Raw genomic sequence first — 18,199 nt, 5'->3', positions numbered from 1 at the left:
TTTCTTGATACCTACATTTGTTTGCTCAACACAAATTAATGTGTGGTTGTATTTTCAGTTTAATGCTGAAACGATTTAAAACTAACAGTGTCTATAATGTTTCTTTTAACTGCGCGGGGAGATGACGTTTGATTAGTTTTGTTCCGTCGTTACGTGACACTCATAAGGGACCAAGACAAGACGACAAGTCCGGACACAAATGAGTTGGTCCCAAAAAAAAAAAAAAAAAACCTCTACAGTTTTGCAGCAATTCGGCTTCAGGCGCACATTCCTTTACGTTTTACAGAAACAAAACTTTAAATCATGTGGATCATTTGCATAAACTATAAAGTGCTGATAAAAACAGCTCGCTCCTTGTGCACTGATTTGGAGATGATTCATGCGAAACTTTTCAGAGATTATAAGTCTGCAGGTTGTACACACAGACCGTACAGCGGAGCAGCTTCGTATCTTACCAAAGTCGTACTAAAACATTTTGGTAATACGGTAATACCATATACCCGGTAAAATTCTGAAAAGGTTTAATGGTATCAAAATTTGGATACTGCCCAACCCTAGTCCAAACTGGTGCTGATTCTACATTCAGACTGCAGGACTTCATGCTCAATTTGTATTTTTTTTTTATGAAATACAATTTGATTTTTCAGTTTTTGATTTTGTGTTTAAATGAAAAATGGAAAAAAATGGATAATGGCCATTTCCCGTTTCTGTGACTTAAACAGCAATGCCGGACTTTTGCACTGCACAGAATTGAACCAGGACTGATCCCGCACCTTCCTTTCTAGGGACATTGCTACCGCTGTCCCACAAAACTCCACAGCCAAAAACCTCGTCCTTCTCCTGCTCAGCGTCTTCCTTAACTGAAATAAGCTGTTCATGTTCTGGCTCTGGTACAACAGCAACTTTAAAATCTCCAGGTGCTCAACGCTGCGTCCATGTGTTATCCATTTTTTCATTTTGGTTTTGGAGACAAATACTGAAACAAATTGTTGTTTTTTTTGTTTTCTTATTTTTGGTTTTATATTGAAAAACGAATGAAAGAATGATACACGGATTTACAACTCTCGCGGGAAGAAACACGAGTCGGCGTTGGACTGTGTTGGCTCACGACAGGTGCTTGTTCCTCTGTTAAGACGTGTTGGTGCGAAAAATGCGACCTAGCTGTTCATACTGAAGTCACATGTCAAAAGATCAGATATGTATCGGTTTTAGGAGCACATATCCGAGTGGCCTGGGTCACATTTGAAAAAAATCTGATCTGTGTCATTCAGACTGTCATTGGAGAGCAGATACAGGTCGCATGGGGTGAAAAAAAAAAATCAGATTTGGGTCACTTCAGGCTGCAGTCTGAACGTAGCGTAAAACTCAGCTACGGCACCTTTAAAAATTGCAATTATTAAAATGTCTTCCTCCAAAGTCTGCTCCAAACCGCAAGCTTTTACTGATATACGGATTTGATAGAGCTCTCCGTTAAAAGACCCAGGATGATCATTGACGGTTAGAAATGACTCCATCTCGAGCCCTTAAAACTCGGCTGATTGCCCTAAGTGCGCCGCGAAGCAAAGTAAGAAGAATGTAGAAATGTGCCGTAGAAAAGCGGGGAGGGCGCGAGGCCGTTTAGATGAGCCCACGGAACAGAATTAAAGTCATCAGTCAGCGCTGGACATTCCTGCGGGCGCTTATCATCAGGCTGCGAGCTAAGAACAGAGACACGAGCAGAGGCCTCGACATCCTACTGACCCACAATCCAACGGCACCGAGTCACCGGTCATTCTCGACACCACCGCGTCCGCTGCAACATGAGCTCGGCCCATTGCGGCGAGTGTAACATGCATGAAGACTGTTGAGTTGAGTCGAGCTGCGGGAGTAATCGCAAAACTGAGAAAGTTCTAGGCAGGACTGGGCAATATGGAAAAAAAAAAAAAAAAGAATCACGACATTTTTCCTCCATATTGATCGATCTCGGTTTTCGATTTAATCTTTTTCCATCATATTAAAAACATACACAGTTGGAGTTGAGGTAGGAGTGTGCAAAAATTTAAAAATATCGATATCGTGGGCTGCTGTATTGATATTAAGAAGCTACCGATATGATTAGTATCATATTGGCAGCTTCTTAATGATACCCAGCCCAGAAATTCACATTTAAAGTTTGGAATGAGTTTGTGCAATATATTAAACCTTAAAGGGATAGTTCAGGTTTTTTGACATGAATCTGTGTGTCATCCCCGTCAGCAGTGTGGTGCATCCACACTGACTTTACCTCCGAAGCGTCCGGTGAGCCCAGATCCTGGCCGGTTTTGGTGCTGAGGAAAGTAGTTCGGCAAGTTGGCTGGGGACAGTATAATAAAGCGTTTTTCTTCTCAAAACAACATGTGTTCAAAAGAGTGATACATTTGCGCCACAAAACCTCCGTCCTCTAAAAAGTCAGACCTCATAATTGCTTGGCGCTATTTTCTCTCCGTACGTATCACTGCACCGCTTGTTTCACTTTGTTTACTGCTCGGAATATTCGCCTCTTCTCTCTCTCTGCCTAATTTCGTCTAACTCTCTCTGGCGAATTTCGACATTGGTATATTCAGGTTCAAAAAGATCTCCCATTGGCTCTGTGCTAAAATCAGTTTCTTCATCATCGGTGTCGTAGTCAGACATGTTGTTGCTGACATTCCGAGCAGTTAACAAAGTGAAACAGGCGCGGCTGTCACCTGGCGGCCGCGCGCAGTGATACGTACGGAGAGAAAATAGCGCCAAGCGGATTATGAGGTCTGACTTTTTTGAGGACGATGGTTTTGTGGTGCAAATGTATCACTCTTTTGAACACATATTGTTTTGAGAAGAAAAACGCTTTATTATACTGTCCCCAGCCGAACTAGCTGAACTACTTTCCTCAGCACCAAAACCGGCCAGGATCTCGGCTCACCGGACGCTTTTGGAGGTAAAGTCAGTGTGGATGCAACACACTGCTGACGGGGATGACACACAGATTGATGTCAAAAAACCTGAACTATCCCTTTAAAGCATACACACGTTACAGATATCAACAAACACAAGCGATGTCCGTGCGCTAAATCAGGTCTTAAGTTTCACTCAAACCGTGAGAAAATAGTCGTTTACTTTCCATAACTTGGATTATAAAAATGAGAAGCACCAGAGGAGAAAAAGAGGAGAAAAGGTGAGGAACTGAACAGAGACTAAACTTTTAGTCAAATTATGTCTCCTCAGGTGTTCACAACTTAAATCTGCACAAAGAGACGCTCTGTGCCTCAGGATACTTTTTCCTAAACATGAGCGTAAATCCTCGTCAGCTCCACGCACTTTTACTGCCACATGATTGGCTGGAGAATAAAATGTGCTCGTCTTATCATCGAGATCGACCAAAGTAAAGATCGCAATCCATCAGTGTTTCGATTTTTCAGTTCCAGGTACAATTCAACACTTATTTCAATATTGATACTAAAATAAAGTCGGGATAATTTTGGTTTGTAGCAAAATTACTATGTGTTGAAAATGACGTTCTGTTGCGTGAGAGAAGTTGTAGTTCCTTTTTCTCAGAATCAAAAGTGAGTCTAAAATTGTTTTATCGAACGAATGCAAATTTAAAGCCAGAGTATGTAATATTTCAGTCACATTTCAGCAGCTTGCACCTCCACAAACCTGACTTTTTAGCAGGAGGCCAAACGTTTCCATGAAAATGTGATTCCTTTGGCTTCAATATTTCATAGTAGGGCATAAAAAGTACATCTATCTATCTCTCTATGTTCCGAAATATGGCTTAAACTTTCCATTTCTATTTGTGATCATGCAGGTGACGTGCGCCACCTTTAGAGAGTCACATACTGCTGCTTTAAATCAGTTTGAATTTTCAAGATTAGCAAATGCAAATTACAGCAAATGTTGTAAATATTTAAGGTACACTGTGTAACTTCTCTGGTGGAGGACCCGTCAAATGCTTGTCTCCATGGATCTGTGGAGAAGAAAGCTAGAAAGTAGGGCTGAACGGTTTTAAGACAAAACTGAACTGCAATTTTTCTGTCAGATACTGAGATTTCGATTTCATCCATGTTTTTTTTCACATCAAGTTTCAGTAAAGCCCATTTTATGGTCCAGCGTCAACTCATCTGCCTCACAATGCCGAGTGTGTCGAGCGACGTGCATCGACGCAGACAATAAGGTGATTGGTCGTCTCTACCACTGCTCTACAGACATTTCCTATACTCCGCTTTCCTTTCTTTCAATTTACATTGAGTAATAATGTGTTTAATGCAGCTTTGCGCACATTTGTTTACGTTTTACAGAAACAAAACTTAAAACCACATGACTCATTTGCATAAACTATAAGCACTGAAAAAAACGGCTCGCTCTTTGTGCACTGATGCGGTTCAGCTTCTGTCGGACTAAAGGACACGACTCAGTGGAATATGAGTGTTTTTTCTGTGACAGAGGATGTGCTGCTGATGGTGAGTCTGTTCTGTGCTTTTTATTGCGTTGGAAATGGTTCAGGTTAAACTTTACACAAATGCCAGGTTTAAATCTTAACCTCCCCGTACTGTGGCAGTGAATTACTTCGAGGCGCATAGACCTTGACGCAGACCCTTAAATCCATAAATCAGGCTTTAGAAGCACTGCAAAAAAAAATAAAAAATTTAAAAAATCGCAGGTTTGACTTTCCCAAAATCGTGTTGTCTGAGATCGCAATTTTCTGTCCAAAACGATCATTCAGCCTTACTAGAAAAGTTATTTTTCTGCGATAAAACAACCTGTAATTGCATAAATGTAAACTGTTTAATGTCATACTGTGGAACATTCCAAGCAGAGCAGTGGCATATCCATAGAAACAAGCAGGTGACTGTCCTCCCACCAGAAAAGTTACACAATGTGCCTTTAAGAAACAATTTCCTCCCCCAAAACATCAAAATCTTACATATAAAAGCTGCAAACCCTGTAGTTTAGACCTCTTAAACATGCTTTTTATTGTTTTCCCAACATTGTAAAGTGTGATTCCCACATTTACAGCCTAAATCCATCTTCTAAATCAAACAAATCACTGTCGCTGAATTGTTTGAACCACGTCTAAACCAAACCAAGCCAGGACAGAAAATAAAAACATTAAATTGGGTTAAACTCGCTTTAATTGCAATCAACAAATTAGTAGACCAGTCAAACGTCTTTCGCGCGTCTCACCTGCTGACAATTCTTCTCTTTGTTCTTGTTCTGACAATTATCAAAGTAGATTTTTAATGACAAGACTAACTGCTTCTAGGAACAACCATTATCTTGTACGATTTTAGATTTAAGCTCTCCTTGTTTAACCTTGAATTTTTTGTGCAATGGTTTATCTCTGACTACAAACATCAAGACTGTTATGTGGAACAATTAGTGAATGATTTCAATTTTAGTTTTGCATCTTTTGGCTATCAGAAGAAACAAAATTCAGAGATCGTTTGACACTCACCTCCCCCTTCATCATGCGGACGCGGGCCAGCCACCATCCACACGGCTCCTGCTCGTTGGCCCTGGAGTAGACCTACGGCACAAAAACACACAGTTAAAACAGAGAATCAATGACTTCGTACAGATTTTCACGCTTTTCGGTGGGATAGTATCTGTAGTAAATATATATTGTAGTTTAGGCTGCGTTCAGACTGCAGCTTGAAGTGACCTAAAATCAGATTTTTTCGCCCCTTTGCTCCTGTATCTGATCTCTGAGGCTATGTTTATATGATGACGGTCTGAACAGAAGACGTAAAAGTGGCGCCGCGTCTTCAGTTCACTCTTTCCCCCGTGAAGACGACATTTGACGATCCCCCTTGTGTTTTGACACCTCCGCTGTATCACTGAAGACGTGATTTGACGACCATTAGAAACGGTTTCGGTTTTTCACATGTAAACAGAGACTGCGATAGGTCAATGGAGGGTGTCCCAGGTGTGTGAAAGGAGCAACACAAGGAGATCAGGAAACGAGGCACGGACAGCATTAACAATCCGTGTATCATTCGTTCATTCGTTTTTCAATATAAAACCAAAAATAAGAAAACGAAAAAACAACAGTTTTCTTCGTTATTTGTCTCCAAAACCAAAATGAAAAAAATGGATAAAGAAAGTTTTACTCGCGAGGAGAACGGGCAGAGAGTGGGCATCAGACCAACAGTCTCCACACGTTCTCCTCGCGAGTAAAACTGAATTAATCTCTTGTCTTTCTTGTGTTTAATGTTTAGATAAACCTAACAGTATCTATATACAGGCTCTGGTCTCTCGCTCTGGTCCGCTCTGGTCTGGGCCTGGATCAGTGTAATTCACTGCCGAACAACGGTGAAGAAAGTGATGGATCGCAGTTGCGCGGCTGTCACTAAACGGAAAAACGTTATCCGTTTTTTTCGCATTCTTCAGTGGTAAACACAAAATCGAAAACTGAAAAAAGCGCCAAGCGATTATGAGTGCTCATTTTGGTTTTGGAGACAAATAACGAAGAAAAACTGTTGTTTTTTTTCACTCTTTTGAACACATTTTTGCTTTGAAGAAAAAACGCTTTAGTGTACAGTCCCCACACAACTTGAAACTACTTTCCTCAGCACCAAAACCGGTCACGATCTCGGCTCACCGGGCGCTTTCGGGGGTAAGTCAGTGTTGATGCACCAACACTGCTCACGGGGATGACATACAGATTTATGTCAAAAATCCTGAACTATCCCTTTAACCATGATGACGCGCGTTCCTCCTTTCACACACCTGGGACACCCTCCTCCAGAGACACCGGGCGACGGGAGGCGTGGTCAGTCTGAGCGACCTGCAGGTCCATCAGGCTGACCACGCCTACAGGAAGTAACAACAGCTGATATACGACACGTCACCACCAACACCGGTGACAGTTCTGAAGATGGCTCGCAGCTAGCAGCCGAAACATGTCAACAAGGTAAACACACTTTAATGCATTGTTTTTAAAAAGAACCCAAGAAGTTTCATTTAAACAGGCCATGAGTGACAGTCTGAACGACACAGATGAGTTTTTCAAATGCTGTACAGATGATTCTTTGTCTTTTTATTATTATTATCAAAAGGGTATTTCTCAAAGTGTATTTCTCATGGGAAAACCAACTTCTCATTAACTGTTATCTTCCGCAAGGACAGTCCTCCCTACGCACATTCCTCCCTACATCCACCTTGATACAAACCACTCAGCAGCTGGCACACACACATTCTTCTTTGTAATACTGTGATAGAAAAATGTAACCGCCCGTTCATTCTTGTAACCTGTGTGATTCAATAAATACTTGGCGTGGGACGGTGTCTCTTCGGCAGTTAAGAGCTGCAGCGGCGCCTCTGTCCCTCGCCGCGAGTAAAAACCCTGAATTCTGCCTTCTGAGTTTCTTTGTGTTAATATCTCTGTTATTTTCTGACAGTGACCCAGACCAGACCCAGATACGTGCATCTAAAACCGACACATATCCGATCTTTTGACACACGCGACTTCAGTCTGAACGGCCAAGTTACATTCATCCTACCTAAACATCAGGCTCAGTCTCGTCGATGGAGGGAAAGTGAGGTTAACGAGTTTATTCATATCATCGCTGTTTTCAGGCCAAATTGGAGGAGTTTTATCAAAGAAACAGACGGTCCTGGCTCCAACGTAAACGAAAAATAAAAGAGCCTGCGAGCCAAATACAAGGAGGTTAAAGACTGAAACAAACGAAGTGGCCCTGAATGTGTAACCTGTCCATTTTACCAAGAACTGGACCGGATTTGGCGACTTCCGTAGACACTTTTGGGGCATTTAAAGTTCACACATAGAAGTCATATTTAATTGGAAATGACTGAACTGAAATGGACTGAACGTAGCCTTAGTTTCACATCAGCCAAGTGACAGATCATCGAAAGAAAATGGTAGAAAAAAAAAAAAGTACAAAAAAATAAAAGAAGCAGCGGTGAGTTCTAAAACTGAACCTCTCCAATTACGTCATCAACACAGAAAATTACACCGAAATGCAGCGACAATTTACGCACAAGGAAGGATTTTTTTCTCTTAATTATGTTTTCATTCCAACTAAATTAAAGTGTTGTTTAAATTGCACAAAAGCTGTATAATTTTAGAAGTAGAAGCATCATTTTACACATCACCAAATTCAAAAACTAGGTATGTTTTTATTTATTTTTTTACAAAGATCTACAAAACGTTATTTCTTTCAGTAGTTTGGGAATAAGTGTGCAGGCTTTGTCTCATTTTCTATGTTTTTAGCTCTAAGAAGATGGAGCTCTTGCAAAATAAATAAACTTTTGCCATTCGCATGTTGTGTTGTTTTGATTTAAAACACGCTTCATCATGTCACAGAGTTTTATTTGCACCGTGATTACTGCCCTGTTGACTCGTTTGGCTGCTCCCATTCACAAAAATAGACTGGAACATTTATGTACGATGAGAGAACAAACCAGTAAACAAGTCAATTATTGTCGGTGAATACATGATGTTCATGTCTTAACTAAATTGTAACAGATTTTGAACCACGAGCGCGGAACATGTTTCAGAATAAGACGCGTTTCACCATCACGTCAAGTCTGGGGTTCAATTAATATGTTCATTTTACAGAAAAGAGCACTACGGATAATTCATAACGTTGGGTTTTATGCTCACGCCAACCAGCTTTTTATCACTTCAAAAATTTTAAAACTTAAGGATCTGATAAGTTTCCAGACAAAAATATTCAGAAACAAAGTGCTTCACAATGTCCAGAGTCCAAACAACGAGGAAAAGTTTTTGTATTTCAGTTTGTGGGTTAAAAATCAGCTCAAAAAATGACCATATATGAACAATTTTAAACGAAGGTATGAAGAAATGATTATAGTTAAGTGTGCAGAAGAAGGAATTTAACTTTATTTGTCATTTGAATGTGCACTAAAACATTTTGAAGTGCAGTTATTTGTTTTGCATCTGTGAATTACTATTCTAAGAGCCTGACAGAAGCACATTTGGAGATTATATTTGTGATTAGTGATGTTAAATAATTGCCTTTTATGTATCTGCTGATGACTGTTGGAACATAATGCAGTTTATCATTTATGAAATATCCAAATAAACTTATTGTTGTATATGTTTTTAGATTGAAAATGAAAATCCATACTTTTTTTTTCATGAGTAAAGACATTTTCAAGAGCAAATGATGCTCTTTAGATGTTTGATTGATTTTCAACAAAATGCAAGCTTGTATGAGTAGTGTTATTTGTGAGGGACTTGCTCATCAGCTCTGTTGTAGTTCCAACTTTGTCAGTTTTCGTCAGACTGTGCTAAAATAAAGCTCTAGGTGTGTATTCGTGCATGCGTGCTGAACAGTTTCGGTACGGGACATTTGGTTTGGTGCGCAATTTGTGTTTACATTTCGCCGCTACATGTGCAGCTACACCGAGGTTCGGCTCTTTAATATTCACGTGCGAACTTGTCCATGATCGGGGCAGTGTTTCCCGCAGTGCTTTATAGTTAGAGCAGCTGCAGCCAACACTTGCCCCTTGTCTTGACTATGTCCCTCCGAAACACGTGAAACCCTGCAAAACTATGGCTGTCACGGCACGATCCTCACCCTCGCCTTTCGCCGTCACGGAATCTCCGCTCAGAATATTTTATTTAACTTATTAGTACTACCGAGCTAGCCTGATTCATCAGCCGGTTTCACTTCGTAGAAACGGTCTCACCTCACAGCATTAGAATTCGTTCGGTTGATAATAGGCAGGTACTTTTTTGCATTTAACCAGTCACTGCTGTTTGGTCGTGACGTATGTAATGCTCCAAATCCCGTAGGAAGAACAAAAAAAATGTCTTTCCCCTTGATAAAATTCAGCAAACATTCTTTTTGTTTCGTCTTTAAATCCTCGATCTCGGGAATCGTTGCCAACACAGAATGTTTGGCTCTTCGCTGATTGGCTGGTGCCTGAACTCGCACTTCTGCGGTTTTTGCGAACTGTCTAGTGTATTCTGATTCCTGACCTAGTCTCTGGAGAGAAATGAAACTGAGCAGAGGCACTAGGTGGCGCCAGCCTGGCTACTACCAAGCAGCATTTTGCATTTATTTTATTTTCCCGTTTGTATAATGTTAAAACAAATTGCTGGTTTAATAAATACACAAACAAACGACAAACAAATGGTTTTTGCATTTTGTTCCCCAATGTACTGAAAATGAACTGGACCGTGACTTTAAAACCATGATTTTTGTACCATTACACCCCCAATACAGCTCAGATTAAAGCCTAACTTATTATTATAAGTAACATTTAAATACATAATATCTATGATCTATAATTTCATAGATCAGTGTTCTCTAAGACATTATATTAGGAAATTATAATTACATGTATGTGTTTGTAAATCTTGCTTGAAATGCCGTTTGTTCTTTTGACACGTCTGACATCTTATTTCGGGGACTGTCACTGTGTATTAAATGTCAGAAACACAATAAACTGTCACTTATACAGTACACACAGTAAGTCGCAAGTGAAACTGTAAATGCAAACTTCCTGCTTTTCTTTCTTGGTATTCTGTAATTGTTTAACAGGGTTGGGACTTATAAGTGCTTTTTACTTCAGCCTAAACCCTTTTGGTTGTAATCAGTGGGATTGTAGTCTATGTTTTGTTTTGTTTTTGTTTTGTAGTACTGCAAAATGACCAAATAAACTACTACTAAACAAAAAAAATAATAAAATAAAAAACAACTAGAACAAACAAAAGAGCAGGTTCAGCCTTTAAAGCTTTAAATTGCCGTTTTCTGCTACAGTTTATATTAGACTGCCGCACTCACTGCCGCTTTTATTCGATATCAACAACCAACAGCTCTCACAAGAGTCTCTACGACGACATAAAAACACGCCACGGTAGCACAGGGATGAGTCAGCGTCGATGTTAAATTAATAACGTTTTCCATTTACCAAACTAACCCCCTACGAGTCACAGTAATACAGAAAGAACGCGGCACAGTCATGTTAACCACTGATTCATTAACACATTTCCTTTTACAACGGAAATTATGACTCACAAATGCAACTTTAACTTCGTATTTTACAAAATTTCCAGATATTCCATGATAGAAATTGTGGTGTCTAAAATTTTAAAAGCATAAGTGACATTAATGTAGTTACACAAACTGATTACTCATTATCATCATGTCATTGTCAAAACTTAAAAGATGGACTGAGTTACTTTTCTGCTGGAAGATCTGTGGCCTGTTTTCATGGAGAGGAGAATGTTCCGCAGTATGGCATTAAACTTATCCATCTCCATATCTGTTATAATGATGGATTTTTCAGCAAAAAAAAAAACAGTTTTGTGAGTGAGTTTTGTGTTATTCTGAAAGTTATTTACCTCCATTTTCATATTAAAACTTAAAAAAACGCAACTCTTCCCTCTTTCGATGTGCAGTGACATCGCGCTGGGGATGTTCTACATGCATCTCTAGTGGTGGTGTATTTAGTTACTATGGTGATGGAATGTACACACTGCACTGCACTCACAAAAAGGTTTTAAGGGTCTGTTTAAATGAGAACGTTTGCGGGTAAAAACGCCAAAATATTTTATCGGAAGTGCCTTTTGTTTAGACGGTGACGGCGTTTTTGGGGTTTAAAAACGCTAAAATCTGAAACCACCCTCCAGAGTCGTAGCGTTTTCTATCTACACTGCCCAAGACGCAAAACTCTGGTCAGATCTGCTCAGGTCGCGTACGCGTTTACGTCACATACATGCAGTACACAGAAATCTGGCATGCATAGGTTCCATTTGGGAAAACCCAGACACTTTACCGGGGATGGGACCTCGGGACCTCGACACTGAGCTACTCTCACCTCGCAAACTCTGCACATGGCCTCCCACTTGTCTCAGCCGGGACGGAAAACTGAGAACTGCTTGTACAAGTCAATGTTAAATCCACATTCGGCATGTTGCAGACTGACCGACTGTTTGTGTCTGCTCGCTCCTTCTGATGCACAAAGAGCTACGAGAGACGCTCAATTTAATGGCCCAATGAAAGGAAATGAAAACCCGGACATTTCCATCACTTTAAAAAAAACAAACAAAAAACAGATGCCCACGTCAGGAAAAAGAAAAAATTGACATGTTCGTGGAAAAACGCACATTTGGTCACCCTAGGCATGCACCCAATCGAATTCCTACACACTTTTGCAGTCACCATATGCACGCAGATTTCCTCCCGAAAACGCTCGTCTAAACGCGGAATAAAAAGTGAAGACGCGACGCCACTTTGGTGTCTTCTGTTCAAACCGTCGTCATATAAACGTAGCTTAAGATGGTCTTGTTTGATACCGTGTTCTATACCGTGCCATCTCTAGGGGTGTGCAAAAATATTTAAATATCGACATATCGTTTAATGTGCTGATACAGTATCGATATCGTGGGCTGCTGTATCGATAAATCTGTATTTTTTGGTATATTTTAATAAATTATTTTGTTACAGCTACAGTTTTGTTGTTTGTTCAGAGAAAGGAAACTCATTTATGCGACATATTTGACATTTTCACTGTTTTGACGATTAAAATGTTTGTGTTTCTTAGGCTTCGTTCAGACTGCAGGACTTAACGCTTAATTTGGATTTTTTTGCGAGGTCGTTCACGTTTCCATTTAAATCAGACTTGTTTGTGATCTCCAGTGTGAACTTTAAACGCCCCAAAAGTGTCTCGCATGCACCTGGAGATTTTAAAGTTGCAGTCGTACCGAAGCCAGAACACGTACAGCGTATTTGTTTTAAGGAGGAGATTGAGAAGGAGAAAGACGAGGTTTTCGGCCGTGGCGTTTTGTGGGACAGCGGCAGCGACGTCCGTAGAAAGAAACGCGTGGGTGTGGTAGGACTGAAATGTTCAGGCACAGCTTTTGTCTGACGAGAAGAACGTTCGTGTACATTTGTGACGTGTAGGTGGGATGAATGTGACCTGACCGTTCAGACTGAAGTCGCACCTCAAAAGATCAGATATGCATCGGTTTCAGGAGCAAATATCCAAGTGTCCTGGGTCGCGTTTGAAAAAAATCGGATGTGTGTGGTTCAGACTGTCATTAAAAGATCAGAAACAGGAGCATGGGGCGAAAAAATCGGATTTGGGTCACTTCAGGCTGCAGTCTGAATGTAGTCTTTGTAGTCACTTTCCACAAGAAGTGTTCTAACAAAGACTCTCAGTATCACATCATTATTTAACCTTTATTTTTATTGAACAGTATTGAATCGATGGTATGAAGGTATGAATCTTATAGGCAAATTGTTAATAACCCCAGCTGTAGCCATCCCCCCAGACTCACCTCCACCTCGTCCCCTTCGCCGATGTCCTTGTGGTAGTCTGCCGGAGGAGGCAACCGCACGTCGCTGAAGGGCAACTGTCGCTCGGGCTGCCAGCTGACGGAAACAACACAACAGATCATTTACACGTCTGCGAAACCATTAAAAGAGCATCGTGGAACTTTTCCGGTGAACGGTGCGTCAGACGCTCTCGTCCGTGGAGATGTTACTGCTTTGTCTGGAATGTTTCACGGTATGGTAATTCATTAAACCGTTCTATCTTCACCGAGATCAAACCAGATCAAGTTACAGGTCGGGTCTGTGGAGAAGCGACCCGGCTCACAGACAGAACACCTGTTTTTCTAGGTATTTTTGAGTTATAAAACCACCTGTACTTGAATAAATGTAAAGTAGAGCTGTTTAATGTCACACTGTGGAACATTCGAAGCAGAGCAATGACGTATTCAAAGAAACAAGCAGGTGACAGACAACAAAACAAAAAGTTATGTCGTAGTAGGAGTGTTAGTGATAGTGGTAATAGTAGTTGTAGTCGTAGTAGTAGTCATAGTCGTCATAGTTGTAGTATTAGCGGTCGTAGTAGCAATCATAGTAGCAGTCGAAGTAGCAGTAGCAGTTATAGTAGCAGTGGCAGTCATAGTCGTAGCAGTAGACGTAGAATTAGTCGTAGCAGTAGTAGTTGCAGTAGTAGCAGTAGTAGTTGCAGCAATAGAAGTAGCAGTAATAGTAGTAGCAGTAATAGTAGTAGCAGTAATAGTAGTAGCAGTAGTAGTCGTAGTCACAGCAGGAGTAGTCGCAGTAGTAGTCGAAGTAGTCGCAGAAGTAGTTGTAACGGTAGTTGTAGTAGCAGTAATAGTAGCAGTAATAGTAGCAGTCGCAGAAGCAGTCGCAAAGTAGTCGCCAAAGTAGTCGCCAAAGTAGTCGCCAAAGTAGTCGTCGCAGTAGTCGTCGTCGCAGTAGTCGCCGTCGCAGTAGTCGCCGTCGCAGTAGTCGTCGCAGTAGTCGTCGCAGTAGTCGTCGTCATAGCAGTAGTAGTCATAGCAGTAGTTGAAGTAGTAGTCATAGCAGTAGTCGTCGTACATTTACACATAGCCAAGTATGTTGAGAAACAAATATTTCCCTCCCTCTGTTTTCCAAAATAACATCGTGCACACTGCATCGTTTTCAAAAAAGTTTTCATGTACATCGACCCACATAACTAACTACATCATCGAGCACCGTCATAACTTTACACGCAAACGCCAAACCAGAGTTTTCCAGAATCTCCACTCTAGCCGGAGTTTAGAAAGAGTAGTTTTCAGGAGAATTTTCCGTTTGTGTGTAAAAGATGTGTACAAATGAAGGGAAATGTGTCCGTTTTTAAAAATACATAGTCGTAGTAGTTTATTTTCTTCAGTCATGTACTTAATAGACTGTCTGACAAACGTTTCACATAAAACTGTTACTATGATGGGTCGCGGCTGGAGTGGAATCACTTCTGAATGCCAAACTTCACAAAAGATGCCAAGAATACGGCGGTCGGCAAACAACAAGCAACGACTTGGACAGAACAGAGAAAAATATGTATACAATAATAATAATAATAATAACAGTACTCATGAGTCCACTGCTAGTTGTATATTTTTGTTTTTCATTCTTGTGCTCGTTTTAAATCTGTAAAGGATGTAACTCACCAAAACTTTACCCTTTTTGCTTCAATACAAATGTCAACACAACGAAGGCCATTTTTCTGATTATTTTGTTAAATTAATGTTAAAACTGACTAATAAAAATAAACAACAACACCTTTAATCATAACTCTTTAGCAATTTAGACAAGTTTTGACAGTTATGAAAATGCCTTTGTGCTTTTTTCCTGGCAGCTTTATCTTTAATTTAACCAAATAAAAGAGTTGTCATTCATTTTTATTGTCCTAATCGTAACTACTTTGCAATTTAGTTAGTTTTGACCCCTGTTATAAACTTTCAGTGTTGGGAGTAACGTGTTATAAAAGTAACGAATTACTGTAATGTGTTGCTTTTTGCTGTATCGCAGTAATGTGGCGTTACAGGGAAAAAAATTGTAATATTTTACTGTGTACAAATGTGAGTAACAAGCGTCACAATGCTTTTTTAACCTGGATTGAAGCGGTGGGTTTTTCGTTTTTCTTCATACAAATTCGCTAAAATCGCCGCGATGTTAGCAGAGGTGAAACGCTGGAGAGTGCAGACAGGGTGTTTGCAAAGCGCTTCCTAGTTCTAGTCCATGATTGGTCCTGGTTTGGTCCTGGTTTGGTCCTGGTTTGGTCCTGGTTTGGTCCTGGTTTGGACCTGGTTCGGTGCTGGTTTCTGTCCTAGTTTAGGCCTTGTTCAGTCCTGGTTCAGCTCTGGTTTAGACCCGGTTTAGACCCGGTTTAGACCCGGTTCAGCCCTGGTTCAGCCCTGTTCAGTTCAGTTCCTGGATTCAGTCCTGGTTCAGTCCTGGTTCAGACCTAGTTCAGACCTAGTTTAGACCTAGTTTAGACCTAGTTTAGACCTAGTTCTCAGTTCAGTTCACCTGGTTCCTGGTTCAGTCCATATACGGCGCAACAGTTCAGCATCTTCGCAGTTATTTTGTTGAGAGTAAATTAAATTAAATTAAAGTAAATTGTAATATTTTACATTTTAAACACAGTAATATTATAATGTAACTAATTACTTTTAAATGACAAACACGTCATAAATAAATAACACATTACAGTTTTAAAGTCACTTGCCCAACAGTGTAAACTTTCCACCAAAATTTAAAAACCAGGCAAGATTTGTAGTTAAAAAAAAGTAAATATATGAATAAATCTGTAGCTAAACTCGTCGTGTGCACTTTAAAAAACTATCAGTGCTGCCCAAGACCTCATGATAATAAAACGGGCTCGGTTCATTAAGTCTAAGTAGAAAACTCAAAGAAGTGTGACAGTGGAGAGGAGCGCTCGTCTCGTGCTCGGGAACTTCAGACGAGTGGAAACAGGGCCGTGAAATCTCGACTTTGAGAAGGTGACATTTGACGGCAGTTCGTAAAATACAAGAGAAAAACGCTGGTGTCAAAATTCTAATGAGGTTCTTTCTGAAATGGGCCGTTTTCGTGTGCGGGAAAGAAAGTGTCGATTAAAAATGAGGTCGTGTGAGAACATTTAGCCACTTGTTGTTAAAATAAGTGAAAGTTTACTAAGAACAATCACGGGGAACACTCATGGTCGCTCATTGAAAGATAAACCTCAGTTATAATACTCCCTACAACAAAAAATATAGCTAGACTGGACAAGACTGGACGATACAATATTATCTCAATATCTCCAGGTCCTGTACAAAGTAAAAAGTGGAGGGTTAAAATTTCAGGGTGAAATATTTCAGAGTTGTTTTTAACCACAAAAAGTGTTATTTTAACTATTTGAAAGTTAAATGGAGGTTCGAGTTGGGGTTATTTGCCAGATTTGATATGGTTGAAGTTAATTCAACTTCCCCTCTAGTGTAAATTCAACTTCCCCTCTAGTGTAAATTCAACTTCCCCTCTAGTGTAAATTCAACTTCCCCTCTAGTGTAAATTCAACTTCCCCTCTAGTGTAAATTCAACTTCCCCTCTAGTGTAAATTCAACTTCCCCTCTAGTGTAGAGCCCGACCGATAAGGATTTTGCTGTGGTCGATATGAAACCGATATAATGGGAGTTGGAGCTGCCAATAGCCGATATAATCGCCGATATATTTAGTGATGTAAAAATTCACTGTAAATGTTGAATTGTTTAAAAAACTCAGGTTTGGCTCTGGTGGATTTTAAATTGGGTTTATTTAGGCAACATTTATTGTTATTCTGCCTCTTTACATCATATTTACAGACAGTAGTTCGGCTTAATGGCATTTTTGCATCACATTCTAGACACTCGTGATGGGTGTTCCAGTTCTTTTTAGAGAGAACCGGCTCTTTTGGCTTGGCTCACTAAAAGCTGCTGCTTCTTTTGGCTCCCAAGTGGCTCTTCAGATTGTTTTGTTGCAAGCAGGACTAAAGCAGGTCTAAAGCAGGACTGAATCAGGACTGAACCAGGTCTAAACCAGGACTGAAAAAGGACTAAACCGGGACTTATTTATTTTATGCTAAACTACAGTCAAATATGCTCGTTTTTTTATCTTTATTTTTTTTAATCCTACGTACACGCAAATTTCTCAAAGTTTCGTTTTTAGCCGCTGCCGCTGTCAAACCACGAATCTGCACGCGGCGTGAAGAGAAAAAAAAGTGAGAGAAAGAGAAAACACGGCTCCCAATAAGGATCAGGCTCCCGTCGTTCGCTTCAAAGAGCCGGTTCTAAGAGTCATTTCGTTCGCGACCGACCCATAACTAGTAAAGAAACTAGCGCTATTATTCTTTAGCCGTAAATACGTGCGCGCCGCGGTAATTAATTATATGCGAAAATGTCATAATTCACACGTCTATTCACAGCTCATTTACATATCAGTGCAGGTCCAGTAGCAAATATACGGCCAATATAGTCACTTTACAATAGACCAATAGAAAACAGTCTGTTTATGTGCGGGAGCTACAGCAGCTAACCCATAACAAATGACAAAAACTAGCTTCAGAGTCGACATATTTCCAACACTCACCGCTCACACAGGCTCCTCCCACATCACAAATCTGCACTAATAAATGTCCTTTTAATCCAGACTCAAACCGATTGTCCGTAAAAAGAAAATAATCTCAGTGTTTGGATCTGTGTCTGCAGGTGTAAACAAACACACGTGAGTGACGCGACTCTGTGGTGTGTTCAGGGACAGTACGGACACAGACAAATGACTCCGTAGATAAATACTGATGTGGAGCCACATATTAGGACATTTATCTGTCTGTAAATTGGATTAAATGAACAGAATGTAGAGAGTCTAAGCTTTATAACGAGGTATAACATGCCCACGTGAAATATCGGCCC

General features: G+C 40.3%; 1 protein-coding gene across 4 annotated transcripts in view; it reads right to left on the bottom strand.

Annotated features, from left to right (window-relative positions):
- The window catches only part of fxr2 (FMR1 autosomal homolog 2), a 65,112-nt gene that overhangs the window by 29,328 nt on the left and 17,585 nt on the right, over positions 1 to 18,199 (bottom strand). For 2 of the 4 annotated variants that reach the window (XM_055156690.1, XM_055156691.1), the window contains exons 3-5: positions 13,274 to 13,367; positions 5,453 to 5,524; positions 5,182 to 5,211 (exon numbers count right to left, since the gene is read on the bottom strand). In XM_055156690.1, coding sequence (XP_055012665.1) covers positions 5,182 to 5,211; positions 5,453 to 5,524; positions 13,274 to 13,367 — 196 coding nt within the window. The remainder of the gene's footprint in view (positions 1 to 5,181; positions 5,212 to 5,452; positions 5,525 to 13,273; positions 13,368 to 18,199) is intronic. The other 2 variants (XM_055156692.1, XM_055156693.1) reach the window with 1 other exon arrangement.

Source organism: Boleophthalmus pectinirostris, unplaced genomic scaffold, assembly GCF_026225935.1.
Source record: "Boleophthalmus pectinirostris isolate CB_2022bp ecotype Guang Dong unplaced genomic scaffold, ASM2622593v1 HiC_scaffold_20, whole genome shotgun sequence".
In the NCBI taxonomy this organism is placed as follows: domain Eukaryota; kingdom Metazoa; phylum Chordata; class Actinopteri; order Gobiiformes; family Gobiidae; genus Boleophthalmus; species Boleophthalmus pectinirostris.
This window is presented reverse-complemented; position numbering and strand designations above follow the sequence as displayed.